Source organism: Garra rufa, chromosome 25, assembly GCF_049309525.1.
Source record: "Garra rufa chromosome 25, GarRuf1.0, whole genome shotgun sequence".
In the NCBI taxonomy this organism is placed as follows: Eukaryota; Metazoa; Chordata; class Actinopteri; order Cypriniformes; family Cyprinidae; genus Garra; species Garra rufa.
Genome location: NC_133385.1, coordinates 32,464,481 through 32,481,588, shown reverse-complemented (window position 1 = coordinate 32,481,588; position 17,108 = coordinate 32,464,481). Strand labels below are relative to the sequence as shown.

The window sequence follows — 17,108 nt, the reverse complement described above, 5'->3', positions numbered from 1 at the left end:
GAACTGTCTGCCTGTCCTGTCTTGATCATGGAGGTCGTTCCCCTGTCAGTGGCATTCCCTGTCATGGGTGTTGGCATTTAGTGTGTGTGTGGGCAGCACACACCGTCCCAAAACCTCCCGATTATCCTGAACTCCCACCCAGCCTCCCTCTCTTCCACCTCCTCTCTTGTGTCATCTTTAATTATCTGCTTCTCTGCTGCTGCATCCTGCCAGTCCCTCAGCTTATCCTCAGCCCACCATCAGTGGTGTGGTTTCGCTGCGGGTCTGCAAGTCTCCATTGCCATCGTGGCTGGAGGATCCCTTGTCTCCGCCTCTAGCCTTTGAGTCCTGAACTTCACCATGACACCTAGATTCCTCCTCTCCGCCGTGGCCCGTCAGTCCACCAACTCCACCGGGCTCCCTCATCACTCCGGCTCCGTCTTGGTTGGTCGTCAACCTGCCCTCGCCTTAGGACTCCACTTCTCCGGCTTCGCCTCATCCCTCTCGTCCACTGGACTCCTCCCACCCTCCAGCTCCACCTTGGTCCTCTGTCGCTTCGCCTCCACTACGGCCTTTTGGATCCTTGCCTATGCCCCGATCGCCTGAGCCATCTGCTCTGTCTTGACCCTCCGGATCCTCTGCATCACCCTGGCTCTGTGGCTCGCCAACTCCGCCCTGGGCTCCTCTCCCAGCTGCTCTGCCACCTTCAGTTGGCCCCCTGGAGTCATCAGTCCTTCCACCACTATAGCTTCTCCCTCCGTCTGCCTTCATAGCTGCGGTCTGGATCCCGCGTGGCTCCTCTTGCTCCCTCCTGTCTTCTCCCTCCATATGATCTGCCAAGATTCCTCCTGATTCCAATATTGTTTCTCCCAAAATGGCAACGTCCATCCCCAAACTGTCCCCTGTTTCGACCAAAGTGGTCGTTCCCCTGTCTGCTGTGCTCCCGGTATTGGCAGCACACCCTGTCCCAGTAGCTCCTGATTATCTGCCTCCTCTGTCATTATCAAATCCTCTGCTGCTGCATCCTGCCAGTCCCTCAGCTCACCCTCAGCCCACTATCAGTGGTGTGGTTTCTCTGCAGGTCTGCCAGTCTCCATCGCCATTGTGACTGGAGGGTTCCTTGCCTCTGAGTCCCAGACTCTGCCTCGGCCTGTCGATCCAGCGGCTCCACCATAGCTCCTAGCTCCCTCCTCTCTGGTGTGGCCCGTCAGTCCACCAGTTCCACTTGGCTCCCTCGTCCCTCCAGCTCTGCCTTGGTCGGTTGTCGACCTGCCCTCGCCTTGGGACTACACTCCTCTGGCTTCACCTCATTCCTCCGTCCCTCTGGCTCCATTGGGCTCCTCCTGCCCTCCAGCTCCACCTTGGTCCTCTGTCACTCTGGCTTCACTGCGGCCTTCCCGATCAATCACATGTGCCCTTTTCTCTGCCTTGGTCCTCCGGGTCCTTTGCATCACCCTGGCTCTGCGGCTCTCTATCTCTGCTCTGGGCTCCTCTTCCACCTGCTCCGCTGCCGTCAGTCGCCCCCCTGGAGTCGTCAGCCTTTCCAACACCATTGCTCCTCCGTCCTTCGGCTCCATCATGGGTCACCTTCATGGCTGCAATCTGGGTCCTGCCTGGCTCCTCCTGCTCCCTCCTGTCTTCTCCCTAGCCCCTCCATCTGATCCACCATGGTTTCTCCTAATTCCTCCATGGCTTCTCTTTCTGTATTCCTCACCCTGGTCGCCTGCCTGCCTGCCTTCCTGCTGGCCCATCAACACAGTTTAGTGACAGTTATTGCTATTGTATTTAAACAGACAGTGCAAAAGGGAAATCTCTGAGGTGAGAGACCAATAAAGACTATTTAGCCTAGTACCTACTTGAGGATGTTTTTTGTCAAGATATTGGATGGAACTATTTTGCCTCTGTTGCCTCTGGCTTTCATATCTAAAAACTGACAGACTTTGTCTTCCTTAAGGTCAAGGACCAGCACAGGGAGAATACACACATTAAAACCAGTTCAAGGTGCTCTCTCACCGAAGGATCAGAATATAGTCTGTGTTGTCAACCAGAGGGATCTACAGTGCAGCCAGAGGTAACATCATATTTATTGCAAAAACATGTCAGCATGTACCTGTGGGAACTTTTTCATGAGATGTGAAATATGTACCAATAAGCACAAATCACTGCAGTTTCCAACAGAAATGCCCACTGAGTTTAATGCTCTGTGACGTTTTAAAATAATGTACCATCTGCACTACGCACCTAAACCTGCCTGATAATATCAACAAACACGAATGTGCCATAAAAACACAATCAAGCATGCCGATTTAGCTTGTTTTTCAATCACTCATAAATCATGTTTTTCACAGGATATGTACCCAAGGATTCTGCTTCCCAAGTCCAGTTCTGTGCCGGCTGAGATGCCGAGCAAGCTTGTTATGTCCAGAAAGCAAAATATTTGGAGCTGTAGTCATAACTGTGTATGAAAACGATTACAAGTGCTCACTGTTTTACCACCTCTAGTATTCATTTCTGTTGGAAACTGCACTGATGTGTACTTATTGGTACTTATTCACGTCTTATGAAAATTTCCCACAGGTTTGTTTTTTCCATGACACCAGGTTGTGTTTTTTGTATATATTGCACTGTAAGTAATTTGTGTACAGGATGAACATAGTTTATCTGTCATTTTTTTTACTTAGTCACTCTCATTTATTTTGCTGTTTTTCAGACTGAGAAGTTTGAGTGTAATTTTGGTCCAAACTATCATCCCACTTTTGAAGTGTTTGTAAATGTTGACACTGAAGAGATCAGACTAAGTCTTTTGGATGAAACCGAAGGAAAGGAAGTATGGGTTCCACGACGAATCCTTCTCACAGGTAATAAATATATTACAGATATTGCTAGTATTGTCACACTTGTTACAAAATAAAATTTAAATGAAAGATTATTGGATTCTTTCCACTTTAAAAGCTTCATGTAAAATACGTCAATTTTAAAGTTGCATTTATGTAGATTTTTCAATGATCAGATGTCTGTACTTATAAATAACATCAGGTAAAGATGCAGACCCTCCTGCTCACAAAAGGCTCACAGGTATGAAAAGATATACAGTATTTCAATTGGTTGTTTATTCTTTCCATCAAACACAATCCCTTCTGGAACGTGACGTTATTTTTTTATTTGTTTTAATCAGAATGTGAATTTGTGAAAAATCACAGAAATAAACTCATTCAGAAAGTTTTATCAGTGGTGACGATTGCTGATGGCCTGAGGACCAAAGACATGATTCCAGATGAAATGTACAGTAAAGTTAAAGCTGCAGAAACACGACAGGAGAAAACAAGACTTTTATTTGATGTTCTTGACTCTGGAGGAGCTGCTGTAAAAGAAGAATTCTACAGATTGCTGAAGGAGGAGGAACCTCGTCTAGTAGATGAACTGGAGTCTGGACCCAGTGGACCACAGTAATGCTGAGAAAACCTCAGTTTGAGACGAATAATGACAGCAAGAGCTTCTTTATACGTGTGTGTGTGTGTGTGTGTGTGTGTGTGTGTGTGTGCACAAGAGTACAAGATTTACAAATTATATGTCTGGTTTGAACTCCACAAGTAAAACCTCATGATCATGTTCTTCAGTATAACTTGGGAATGATCCAAATCCAAAGAACATCTTGAGGTTCAGTGGAAGCAAGAAAATCTGCCCATCTGTACAGTGCCTATTTAATATTCTATGAATTGCAGAATCTAAATATTTCTTCAATTTTGTTATGTTTAAACATATAATTATCAATTTCTTTTGCTTCAATTATGGTGCGGTTATCTAGTAAAATGTGAGAGAACATTGATTTTGCTGTTTTAAAACCTTATTAATACACCTTTTTCACATGCTTTTCCACTCCACTGCATTACATTTGCGCTCACATCTCTCGAGCATTGCACAGTTTTCTAAAAACGTGGCGCTCATGCTGAAAGAAGTTTAAATGGTAAAAATATTTTACAATATTACTGCTTTTGCTGTATTTTGGCGTCCTTTGGAGGATTCAGCCTTTGAATTGGGACACAGCTTGTGTATATCAGAACTGTTTCTTTTTGTGTCTTGTGGCTATTTTTTGTTTTACTTAAAGGGGAGGTCTGATGCTAATTTCATGCATTTTTACTTATTTACACTGTTAAAGAGTTGGATTCTCATGCTAAACATGACCAAAGTTGACCAAAAAAATAAAAAAAAAACAAGTTGGAAGATCGTTGAGTGAGGGGCGATTTCAACCATGTTATCTCACGTCACAGCGACAGTGATGTTTAAGGCTGTGGTCAAGTAAGAGGCATCATTTTCATTGTATGATTTAGAAAGGCCAAGCAGTTTGAAAACACCCACAAAGTTAGAAACACCACTTTTGTTCTGCAGAGACCTCATTCTCACCAGAGCGAAAGCAAGCGCACGCCCATCATTGCAAAGGACTTGTCATTTTGGTTTTAGATCACAAAATCAAAAATGTCACCAAACAAGTGTTTTTTTTTCATTGTGCGGGAAAGATAACCTTCTTTAGCCTCCCAAAGAACTCAGCATTAAGGGAACAGTGCATGCAGTTTGTTCCTGGAGTTGTGCACATGTGTTTGTTACTTTGTTCTCAGCATTTTGGTCATGAATGTTTTATAAACAAATTAAAATTTAAATCAACACGTTTTTTTGTTCCTGTTTCATTAATGTTGATGTCACAGCTTGCAGGCGATAGCTATGCGAAAGCTTCACATGCTTGTGATTTTATATGTATAAAATAATGGCGCCCCCATAGTCCAAAATATGTATAAAACGATGTGGACTTTTAAAGGGGTCATCAGATGCCCATTTTCCACAAGTTCATATGATTCTTTAGGGTCTTAATGAAAAGTCTATAATATACTTTGGTTAAAAATCCTCAGTGTAAAAAAACAGCCTTTTACTTTGGCAAAATCAGCTCTGCAAAAACTCAACTCATTTTAAGACATTGTCCCTATAAATGCAAATGAGCTCTGCTCGCCCTGCCCCTCTCTGGGTGTAATGTTGCTGGAAGACACAAGGCGAAAGAGGATCTAGATGCAGTAGTTTATTTGGAATCCGTGACAAAACAATAAAATCCAGAGGGAACAGGAACTCAGACAAGGGCAGAGACAACCATTACACATTTAACAACCGACAAACTACAGAGGAAACACAAAGACTATTTATACACAGGGCAGGGGGAATGATCTAATGAGTAACCGTGGAAACTAACGAGGAAGTGGGTGTGGTCAAATGAGTGTCTATGGTAACAAATAGGGGAGCAGAGAGGCAGGGAAGCAGAAAACAATGGGGCACAGAAACTACAAAAACTACTAAAAGTCCTTAAACACAGACACAGAAAACACAGACCAGACTCATGACATAGCCCCCCCTCAAAGGAGCGGCTTCCAGACGCTCTAAACAGAAACTCAAGTCCGGGAGGGAGGAGCAGCTCAAGCAGAACAGGGGGAGGGATGGGGGGCCAGGTCCATGTGAGGGAAGATAAACAGGGGACTGAAGCGGAGCGGGAGGCCAGGGTAGAGTCGGCCAGATGGGAGTAGCTGAGGACCACCATAGCAGGGCAGATGGCACCAACGGTCCCCACGGTGGAGCAGAGGACCACCAGATCATGACGGGCGATCTCCATGGCGGAACAGGCAGAACAGGAACCCTCAAGGGTGGAGCAGAAGCCCACCAGGGCGGAGCAAATGAAGCCCACCAGGGCGGAGCAGACGGACCAGGAGCCCACCAGGGCGAAGCAAACGGAGCAGGAGCCCACCAGGGCAGAGCAGACGGAGCAGGAGCCCACCAGGGCGGCGCAGATGGAGCAGGAGCCCACCAGGGCGGAGCAGACGGAGCAGGAGTCCACCAGGGCGGAGCAGGAGGCGGAGCAGCCCTCCGGGGTGGAGCAGGTGGCTTAGGAGCCCTCCAGGGCGGAGCAGGAGGCGGAGCAGCCCTCCAGGGTGGAACAGGAGGCGCAGGAGCCCTCCAGGGCGGAACAGGAGGCGCAGGAGCCCTCCAGGGCGGAGCAGGAGGCGCAGAAGCCCTCCAGGGTGGGGCAGCCAGCCGTGTCATGGACTGGGACCTAGTGAGAGCAGAGACAGAGGAGGCAGACAGAGCAAGGAGAGAAGCAGAGAGTTCATGGGAGAACGCGGCCTCCATAGCCGTGACTAGGCAGATAGGAACTTCAGGAACGGCTTTTGTGGCCGTTGCAGGGCAGACAGAGATTTCTGGAACGGCCTCAATAGCTGTGACAGAGACGACAGGGAGCCTAGGCGGTGCAGGCAGAGCAGGGAATCTTGGCGGAGCAGGCAGAGCAAGGAGTCTAGGCGGAGCAGGCAGAGCAGGGAATCTTGGCGGAGCAGGCAGAGCAAGGAGTCTAGGCGGAGCAGGCAGAGCAGGGAATCTTGGCAGAGCAAGGAGTCTTGGCGGAGCAGGCAGAGAAAGGAGTCTAGGCGGAGCAGGCAGAGCAGGGAATCTTGGTGGCGCTGGCAGAGCAAGGAGCCTTGGCGGTGCAGGCAGAGCAGGGAATCTTGGCGGAGCAGGCAGAGCAAGGAGTCTAGGCGGAGCAGGCAGAGCAGGGAATCTTGGCGGAGCAGGCAGAGCAAGGAGTCTAGGCGGAGCAGGCAGAGCAGGGAATCTTGGCGGAGCAGGCAGAGCAAGGAGTCTAGGCGGAGCAGGCAGAGCAGGGAATCTTGGCAGAGCAAGGAGTCTTGGCGGAGCAGGCAGAGAAAGGAGTCTAGGCGGAGCAGGCAGAGCAGGGAATCTTGGCGGCGCTGGCAGAGCAAGGAGCCTTGGCGGTGCAGGCAGAGCAGGGAATCTTGGCGGAGCAGGCAGAGCAAGGAGTCTAGGCGGAGCAGGCAGAGCAGGGAATCTTGGCGGAGCAGGCAGAGCAAGGAGTCTAGGCGGAGCAGGCAGAGCAGGGAATCTTGGCGGAGCAGGCAGAGCAAGGAGTCTAGGCAGAGCAGGGAATATTGGCAGAGCAAGGAGTCTTGGCGGAGCAGGCAGAGAAAGGAGTCTAGGCGGAGCAGGCAGAGCAGGGAATCTTGGTGGCGCTGGCAGAGCAGGGAGCCTTGGCGGTGCAGGCAGAGCAGGGAACTCCGCTATGCACGCCACCTCCGAAGGAGGTATAGGCGCAGCGGACATGTGGACAGATGAGGCCTCTGAGACGCAGTGTGCAGCCCACACACTCAGAATGGCGATGGCCATCGTGGGCAGTACGGTGGTTAATGGAAGGCCCATCGGGTTTGTGGGCATGTGGCTTGGGAGCGTTGGCTCTGCGTGGCTTGGGAGCGTTGGCTCTGCGTGGCTTGGGAGCGTTGGCTCTGCGTGGCTTGGGAGCGTTGGCTCTGCGTGGCTTGATTGGACGTGACTGGTATAGTTGCTGGCTTGGCTGACGTAGTTTTGGCAGATGCTGGTTTGGCTGATGTAGCTTTAGCAGTCGCTGGCTTGGCTGGTGCTGATAGTAAGAGACCGACTGATCGAGCTGACAGCAGTGGTGGGTCCTCCAAGCTTGATATTAGCTTCTGATAAGTCACGAGAATGTGAGGGTGTGATGTAGCAACCACCATTTCATTAGAAATTTTGGGCATGGCGGTCATCTTGGGTGCAGGCTTGGGCATGGTGGCCATCTTGGGTGCACGCTCTGGCGTGGCGGCGGCCATCTTTGCGACAGGCTCTGGCGTGGCGGCCATCTTAGCAGCAGGCTCTGGCATGGCGACCATCTTTGCAGCAGGCTCTGGCGTGGCGGCCATCTTAGCAGCAGGCTCTGGCATGGCGACCATCTTTGCAGCAGGCTCTGGCGTGGCGGCCATCTTTGCAGCAGGCTCTGGCGTGACGGCCATCTTTGCAGCAGGCTCTGGCGTCACGGCCATCTTTGCAACAGGCTCTGGCGTGGCGGCCATCTTTGCAGCAGACTCTGACGTGGCGGTCATCTTTGCAACAGGCTCTGGCGTGGCGGCCATCTTTGCAGCAGGCTCTGACGTGGCGGTCATCTTGACCGGGAACTCAGGAACAGAAGCCATCTTATGAACGGGCCTTGGGACGGCGGCCATCTTGTGAACAGACTCGGGAAGGGCGGCCATCTTGGGAACTGTCTCTGGAAGGGTGGCCATCTTGTGAACGGGCTTTGGGATGGTATCCAACTTGTGAAGGGGCTTTGGGATGGTATCCAACTTGTGAAGGGGCTCTGGGCTAGCAGACATCTTGTGAGCGGACTCGACCTCACCCACAGTAAACGGAGATTTGCAATGTAACATGACAAAGTCGATAAACTGTGCGAGAGTCCAGCTGGGGTCTTCATCAGGTAGGTTGAAACTGATTTCGGGGTCGAGTCCGCTCCAGAAGCACTCCTTGAGCATGGTCTCCTCACACGATGCCAGGTGGCTATATGTGACAAACTCATCCACATAATACTCGATGGGTCGGCCGTCTTGAAATATGCTGCAGAGCACACTTACGGGGTTGATCAAACTTCCTGCTAGATCCATTTTTGGTCGGTTGTTCTGTAACGTTGCTGGAAGACAAGGCGAAAGAGGATCTAGATGCAGTAGTTTATTTGGAATCCGTGACAAAACAATAAAACTTGCCAACAAGCTAAATATTAAGACAGGCCATTCACAAAGATCCATAAAAAACCTTTATACTCACTGCTGTGAGTGGTTGAAGCTGTATCAGGAACGATTTGCACGAACATAGAGGCATATGTCGATCGGGACCTGCGCTTTCCTTTTAAAAACGAAAGTAAGTTTTCTTCTGCGTCTTCAGTAAATGATGAGTGCTGTGTTCATTATTACATCCAACAACAGAACACCTCAATCGCTCAATCTGAGACATTCTTGTCTGCACCTGAGTCACACAATGGCGATCAAAGCCGGACTGTTTCAGCTCGGTGAGGGCAGGTCTAAGGTAAGGCGCTCATGTCAATCTACTATCGTGTTTCGTCACACCGACAGGAAGCTGAGAATGACCTGATCTTAAAAAGGGGATATTACTTATAAAGATGCAATTTTTTTTTTTTTAAATGCTATTTTTTTATCATTGTAGGGTGGTTGTGTACACAAACTACCAACACACATTAATGTTCAAACAACACGTAAAAGTGAGTTTTGCATCTGATGACCCTTTTAAGGCTAACATATTCATACTAAAAGCCAAAAAAACTTTTTTATAAAATTTTGATTTCATGGGGATTTTAAGAAGCAACCTTAGCGATTTGATTCTGGAGCCGGGCATGTCGAATAAACTGTTCTCTGTTCAGTCTTCTGATTAAAGTCCCTTTGAAATCAAAATCAAACTTTTTTGGCTTTTAGTATGAATATGTTAGATTTAGAGTTTGACCTAAATTCACTGCGAGGATGGATAGCTCCTAAAGCATATTTCCATATAAACGCACGGCTAATTCGTTGTTTTGTTGCAAGTGAAAAACAATATTAACCTTCTAGTTGTAAAAAAGAGCCTCATATACAGTAAGCCTAATATTTCGTCCTAAGGAGTCCATTCATTCGCATTCGGAGATCGACACTTCTTGACTGGCAAGAGGGCTGCGAGCAGAAACCCAAACAGTGAAAGTGAGTCTTTTTAGTAAACTCTGTGTACACAAACAATGTTCTCAATGCTCGAGTTCATGTGTAGAGACCCAGGTGATACTTCGAGCAAAGTTTCATGGTGTGTCGAGCCTTCTTAGTGTTGTAAAAATATCGATTTTGATGCGCTCAAAGTTATGCCCCTAGTACTCCCATTCACAGGCCATTGGCCACAAAACGAAATCACGGTCAATCTCAAAAACGGCTTGTTTGTCGTGATTATGCTTTTAGATATAAGTTTGTCTCGTTTGCAGTAAAAAAAAACAGCCCAGGTTGCATTTTGGCAATAGTTATCCTTGAAACAACTTGAACTTTTCTGTTTTGCAAATCCGTTTTTTGAATGATTTTAGGAAATATTCAGATATTTTGAGATACTGGATTTTTTGACTTTTATTAGCTGTAAACTCCAATCATAAAAAAAAATTGGAAATATTTTACTTTGCATGTAATGAATCTAGAATATATGAAAGTTTCAGTTTTTGAAAGAAGTTACAAACAAAAAATGAACTCTATCATGATATTCTAATTTTTGGAGCTGCACCTGTAGTTCCTGTGCAATCCTTTAAGCTTTTGATCAACACAATAATCATGTTTTCTGTGTTATCTATTCTATTTGACTCTGCTTGATTCTATTGCTCCAGTGGTGTTAAAGCCTGTTAGTGGTAGAATGACTGTTAGACCTGAGATAAGACAAACTTAAATGTCATTAACACATTAAGGTTTTTCGACTTATGCACCAGACTGTTCAAAAAACGCATTTCATTCCACAGCAACACACTGACAGGCAAACATTAACTCAAATTTATGTTAATTTTTCACTACTATCGCATTTGAAAAGCTTTCGAGCGACCTAGAAAGACTTTTTAAGGATTTTAAATGCCTGCCCGTGATACCTAAAAATGCTCAGTTGGCAGGTCAATAAGTTTTAGGACACAGCCTTTTCTTATTTTATATCAATCGGTGTAATAATAAATCTTTATCGAGTGAAAGTGTAAGGAGGCAGCTATATGTTGTGTAGCACCCGTTATTACCCTCTGTACATCTCCTTCAGATTGTTTCTGTGTTCAGGATCTGCCTGAATTTCTTGAGCACCAGCGGCAGCAACAATAATCAAAAAAGAGAATATTTTTTTCTAAGCACGACAGCGACATCTTGCTGTCAAATATGTATAAACACTTACAGAAAAATAAAGACTAAATTATTGTTATTATACATAAAATATATATCAACTGAGTATATTTAATTTTTTGTTAAAACTACAATAAATTGATAGGCTAACTGATAAAATTGTTGCCACATAAAATAAACTGATAACTGATTAGATTGATGAAATGTAATATATTGTAAAATGGTTTGCCTTTAGAGGGCGCTAGTCGGATAAAAAGCCAGTTTAAAAAGCGAGCTATGCTTGAAAAAATGTAAATTTTTTGTTTTATTTTTGTTTCATTGGATACGTTTGTCAATTAATATTTGTTTAGTATCATTTAAAAACAAATTAACGTCACCACAAACGGAAAAGTGATACTACTGTAAACACTGTGGTAGTTTTAGTAGCCTGGTTATGTCACTCACTGCCCCTCGAGCAAGTCAACATTAACATTAATGATAATTACATAACGATAAAATAGTTAAAACAGTTTTCGACCACTAAGTCTTTAATAGTTCTTAATGTGGATCGTTTAACAACTTCATTTACTTTCGTTTCCATAGCAACGACAGACAAACGGAAGAAGCACCTGTGCTGATCGACATGGTCAACTTTTTACTCATGTTTTGTGTTCAAATATCTCTATATTCTAGAATAATGTATTATAATGGATATTTTGTTTATCTGTTCATGCTGTTTTGTCTAGGCTGAAGTCGAAGACACTTTGAAGAGAATTCAGGGCATTAATGGTGTTATTGGCACAATCGTCGTTAACGCAGAAGGTAAACAAAACTATTTAACATGGTTTTATTGTAGTAATATTAATTGTAATGTAATATAATATTTCCCAAAACCTTATAGTGGATAAGCTAATGTAATATTTCCTGTGACTCTAGGAATAAACTCTATGGATAATCTAATCTAATCTATAATATTAATATTACATGTCCTGCCACTCTACATAAACTAGTAAGGAGAACAGATAATATAATATAATATAATATAATATAATATAATATAATATAATATAATATAATATAATATAATATATAAACTAGTGTGGATAATATAATATGTTACTGACTATAATCATCAGACTGTACATGCTACAATATTAAAAGAAAATATAAAAAAAGAATTCCTGTGACTCTACATAGAAATAACTAGTGTGGATAATATAATATAACATAACATAAGATAAGATAAGATAATAAACTTTACATTTGCAACTTTACATACAAATAAATTGGTGTATATAATGTAATTTAATAATATAATACAATATAATATAATATAATCTGCACTTCTACATAAAAATAAACTGGTGTGGATAATGTAATTGAATAATATAATAAATCAATAATATAATGTAATAAACTGAAATAAACTGGTGTGGATTATAATATAATATAATATAATATAATATAATATAATACAACATAATATTTCCTGCAACTTAATAAACTGGTGTTGATTATAATATAATATAATATATTTCTTGCAACTCTACATAGAAATAAATTTGGTGTGTATAATTTAATTTAATAATATAATATAATATAATATAATCTGCACTTCTACATAAAAATAAACTGGTGTGTATAATGTAATTTAATAATATAATACAATATAATAAATTAATAATATAATATAACCTGCACTTCAACATAATAATAAACTGGTGTGGATAATATAATATAATATAATATAATATAATATAATATAATATAATATAATATAATATAATATAATATAATATAATATAATATAATATAATATAATATAATAAATATAATATTTCCTGCAACTCAACATAGAAATACATTGGTGTGGATAATGTCATATAATATAATATAATATAATATAATATAATATAATATAATATAATATAATATAATATAATATAATATAATATAAGATAATATAAACCGAAATAAACTGGTGTGGATTATAATATAATATAATATAATATAATATAATATAATATAATATAATATTTCCTGCAACTCTACATAGAAATAAATTGGTGTGTATAATGTAATTTAAAAATATAATAAAACATAATATAATCTGCACTACTACATAAAAATAAACTTGTGTGTATAATGTAATTTAATAATATAATATAATTATTAATAATATAAAATAAAATAATAATATAAACTGGTGTGGATTATAATATAATATAATATAATATAACCTGCACTTCAACATAAGAATAAAATGGTGTGAATAAAATATAATTGTCAGATTATACATGTTACAATAATATAATATAATATTTCCTGCAACTGTACATAGAAATAAACTGGTGTGGATAATATAATATAATACATATAACAATAATATAATATAATTGTCAGACTATACATGATACAATAATAAAATAGAATAGAATAGAAAAGAGAAAATTATTATAAAAGTATTTCTAATAGAAAATTATTTTTTATTTTACTTACATAAAACTAAGCATATTTTGAAGCCATGAAGATTTTTTTTTAAATGTAAGCATGTTAATTAAGTAAAATAAAACCTAAGGCCTTTATTTGCACTATTTGGGACATTTTGTGACATTATTTTTATGACAATTGAAAGTAAGTATATGTTTATATACTAATATATAATAATAATATATATAATTATAATATAATATTAAAAAACAATTATATTTTGCTTACAGAAAACTGAGCGCATTTTGAAGCCATTAGATTTTATTTGTACAACGTGACATTAATATGATGTGCATGCAACGTCAAGAAAATTAAAAGTAAAATATAGCACGTTTACATGTATTTAATAAGACAATGTATTATAACATACAAAATCTAAATTAAAACAATATATGTAATGTTAATACTGTAACTGTCAAACTGTTATAATTTAATATTTCCCACAACTCTACATAGGTACAAGCTGGTATGATCTGTTAATAACAAAATATTAGTAGATTTACAGTGGTGTGAGAAAGTGTTGGCCCCCTTCCTGATTTTTTTTTTTTTTTGCATGTTTGAAACACTTTAATGTTTCAGATCATCAAACTAATTTCAATATTAATCAAAGCTAACACAAGTAAACACAACATGCAGTTTTTGAATTATGAAGGGAAAACAAAATCCAAACCCACATGGCCCTGTGTGAAAAAGTGTTTGTCCCCTAAACTTAATAACTGGTTGGGCCGCCCTTAACAGCAACAACTGCAATCAAGCGTTTGCGATAACTTGCAATGAGTCTGTTACAGCGCTGTGCAGGAATTTTGGCCCACTCATCTTGGCAGAATCGTTGTAATTCAGCCACATTGGAGGGTTTACGAGCATGAACTGCCTTTTTAAGGTCATGCCACAGCATCTCAATAGGATTCAGGTCAGGACTTTGACTAGGCCACTCCAAAGTCTTCATTTTGTTTTTCTTCAGCCATTCAGAGGTGGATGTGCTGGTGTTTACTGTCCTTCAGGATTTTTTGGTCGACAGCAAAATTCATGGTTCAGTTTATCACAGCAAGTCTTCCAGGTCCAGAAGCAGCAAAACTACCACCACCATATTTTACTGTTGGTATGATGTTCTTTTTCTGAAATGCTGTGTTACTTTTACGCCAGATGTAACGGGACACACCTTCCAAAAAGTTCAACTTTTCTCTCGTCAGTATTTTCCCAAAAGTCTTGGGGTTCATCAAGATGTTTTCTGGCAAAACTGAGACGAGCCTTTATGTTCTTTTTGCTCAGCAGCGGTTTTCGTCTTGGAACTCTGCCATGCAGGCCATTTTTGCCCAGTCTCTTTCTTATGGTGGAGTCATGAACACTGACCTTAACTGAGGCAAGAGAGGCCTGCAGTTCTTTAGATGTTGTTGTGGGGTCTTTTGTGACCTCTTGGATGAGTCGTCGCTGTGCTCTTGGGGTAATTTTGGTCGGCTGGCCACTCCTGGGAAGGTTGACCACTGTTCCATGTTTTCGCCATTTGTGGATAATGGCTCTCACTGTGGTTCGCTGGAGTCCCAAAGCTTTAGAAATGGCTTTATAACCTTTTCCAGACTGATAGATTTCAATAGGTCCTATTTAAGTGATTTTTTTTGATTGCGAGCAGGTGTGGCAGTAATCAGGCCTCAAGTGTGATAAACCACAGTTATGTTTAAAAATTTAATTAAAAAATAAGTAGAATTATTCAAATAAGTCTGCCTTTTTACTCATATGCCTTATTCATTTATGTATCTGACTTGTTTGCTTTATTTTCAGGCATTCCCATCAAAACCACGCTAGACAACTCGACGACGGTGCAGTACGCCGGACTGCTGCATCAGCTGACTATGAAAGCCCGGAGTACAGTCAGAGACATCGACCCCCAGAACGACCTGACGTTTCTGCGCATTAGGTCCAAGAAACACGAGATCATGGTGTCGACAGGTGGGTCAGCGCATGATCAGCCCGTCTCGCTTATCAGTCTGTTACATGCTTATACAGCTCTCACCCTTTCCCCGTTTTCCCCCAGATAAAGAATACCTGTTGATCGTCATCCAGAACCCAGCTGAATAGCATCACATAGACATATTAACTAAATCATATTCTTTAAATGTTCCCTAAACAAGTACATTTCATCTGCCTTTTGAAAAACATCAAAAAATTGTGATTAATTTGCATGGAAAGTCATCAATAAATAAGTGAATTGTATCTTTATTGCGGAGTCTTTAAGGTCATCTTTATGCTTTATTCAAGTGTAATTCCCATAGTCTCCACAAGATGGCAGGAGATCTAGCAGATGCTTTGTATTGCTGCTCATTTGCGTTTGTGAAAAATTGCTGGTTTAATGGGTTGTGACAGCGGCAGTCTGGTGTATTGTGCTCTTACTGTAGTATTGTAGCGTAATTAGATGTGTGTGAACATTTTCTTCACACTAACCATGCTAAAAACATACAGCACATTGAGTAGAAATATATTCAGGATAAATATGGTTATTAAATGTGTTAGTTGTGGTGGATTTGCAGGTTGTGCTGGTTGATCTGTCGCTCAGGAGCTTTGTTTGAGCTCCATTTCTTTGCAGCTGATTTGCGTGTTGTGTTTTATGTGTGTGTGTGTGTGTGTGTGTGTGTGTGTGTGTGTGTGTGTGTGTGTGTGTGTGTGTGTGTGTGTGTGCTGGAGGGTCAGTGTTGTCTTTTGAAAGGAACAATGCAGCCAGAACATTTGTGCTCTAATTACTCTAACACAATCATTTCCTTTCCTTTTCCGCCTTAAGGGTTTTCTTCTGGTTGCTGTTCTACTGGTTTTTACCCCAATAAATCTATTAAGGCACTTTCCTTGAACAGTGTAGCCTGCTAATTGGCATCCAATAAAGGAATAAAGGCACAAATTCCATGTTCTGTTAAGTAATTATCTCATAAAATAAAAATGAGGCATGAGAAAACAGTGAGTTTGATAGTGGCCTTGTGTCTTGTTCTTCTCTACTGCATCCAACAATAAAAATCATAGAATATTGTAGAAAAATAATAATAATAATAAATTAATAATTAATTAACTACTACTACTAACAATAGTAATATTATTAGTTATTATTAGGAGTAGAAGTATAAATAATAGTAATTAAATATATTTTTGCATTATTATTATTATTGATATTATTAATGGTATTAATGGTTTGCATTTATTATTATTAGAAGTAATAGTAGTATAAATAATAGTAAATACCTAGATTTTTTGCTTTATTATTATTATTAATATAATTAGGAGTAATACTAAAAAAAATTAATAAAATATTTTTCTCTATTATTATTAGGATTTATATTAGTAGTAATTAAATATATTCTGCATTATTATTATTATTAGGATTAAAAGTAGTATAAATTAAAGTAATACAATACATGTTGTGCTATATTATTATTAATATTATAATTAGGAGTAATAGTATAAAAAAGTAATTAAATACATTTTGTGCTATATTATTAATTATATTATAATTAGGAGTAATAGTATAAAAATAGTAATTAAATATATTTTTGCATTATTATTATTATTATTATTATTATTATTATTATTATTATTATTATTAGGATTAATAGTAGTATAAATAAAAGTAATTAAATACATTTGTGCTATATTATTAATAATATAATTAGGAGTAATAGTATAAAAATAGTAATTAATTTTTTTTCACTATTATTATTATTAGGATTAATAGTAGTATAAATAAAAGTAATTAAATACATTTGTGCTATATTATTAATAATATTATAATTAGGAGTAATAGTATAAAAATAGTAATTAAATATTACTACTAATAATGCATTATTATTATTATTATTATTATTATTATTAGGATTAATAGTAGTATAAATAAAAGTAATTAAATACATTTGTGCTATATTATTAATAATATAATTAGGAGTAATAGTATAAAAATAGTAATTACATTTTTTT

The 17,108-nt window shown here is 40.1% G+C and overlaps 1 protein-coding gene and 1 long non-coding RNA gene across 2 annotated transcripts; both read left to right on the top strand.

The window, feature by feature from the left end:
• The first annotated feature begins 479 nt into the window (after positions 1-479).
• LOC141301775 (uncharacterized) lies at positions 480-4,200 on the top strand. Its single transcript, XR_012342232.1, has 4 exons — positions 480-2,050; positions 2,690-2,837; positions 3,016-3,054; positions 3,155-4,200. It is a non-coding gene; the product is annotated as an uncharacterized lncRNA (long non-coding RNA).
• A 2,974-nt stretch (positions 4,201-7,174) lies between these two features.
• Positions 7,175-15,233, top strand: dynlrb2 (dynein light chain roadblock-type 2). The gene is made up of 4 exons (XM_073831672.1): positions 7,175-7,249; positions 11,417-11,492; positions 14,937-15,104; positions 15,190-15,233. The coding sequence occupies exons 1-4, from the start codon at positions 7,175-7,177 to the stop codon at positions 15,231-15,233; spliced, it is 363 nt and encodes a 120-aa protein (XP_073687773.1).
• Positions 15,234-17,108: the final 1,875 nt, after the last annotated feature.

Bases quoted from the DNA above. Each gene is read 5' to 3' on its own strand.
- dynlrb2 (XM_073831672.1), top strand. From the start codon at position 7,175: ATGGCGATGGCCATCGTGGGCAGTACGGTGGTTAATGGAAGGCCCATC. The intron at 11,493-14,936 runs GTAAACAAAACT...CTTTATTTTCAG, and splicing joins AATCGTCGTTAACGCAGAAG to GCATTCCCATCAAAACCACG. The intron at 15,105-15,189 runs GTGGGTCAGCGC...GTTTTCCCCCAG, and splicing joins CGAGATCATGGTGTCGACAG to ATAAAGAATACCTGTTGATC.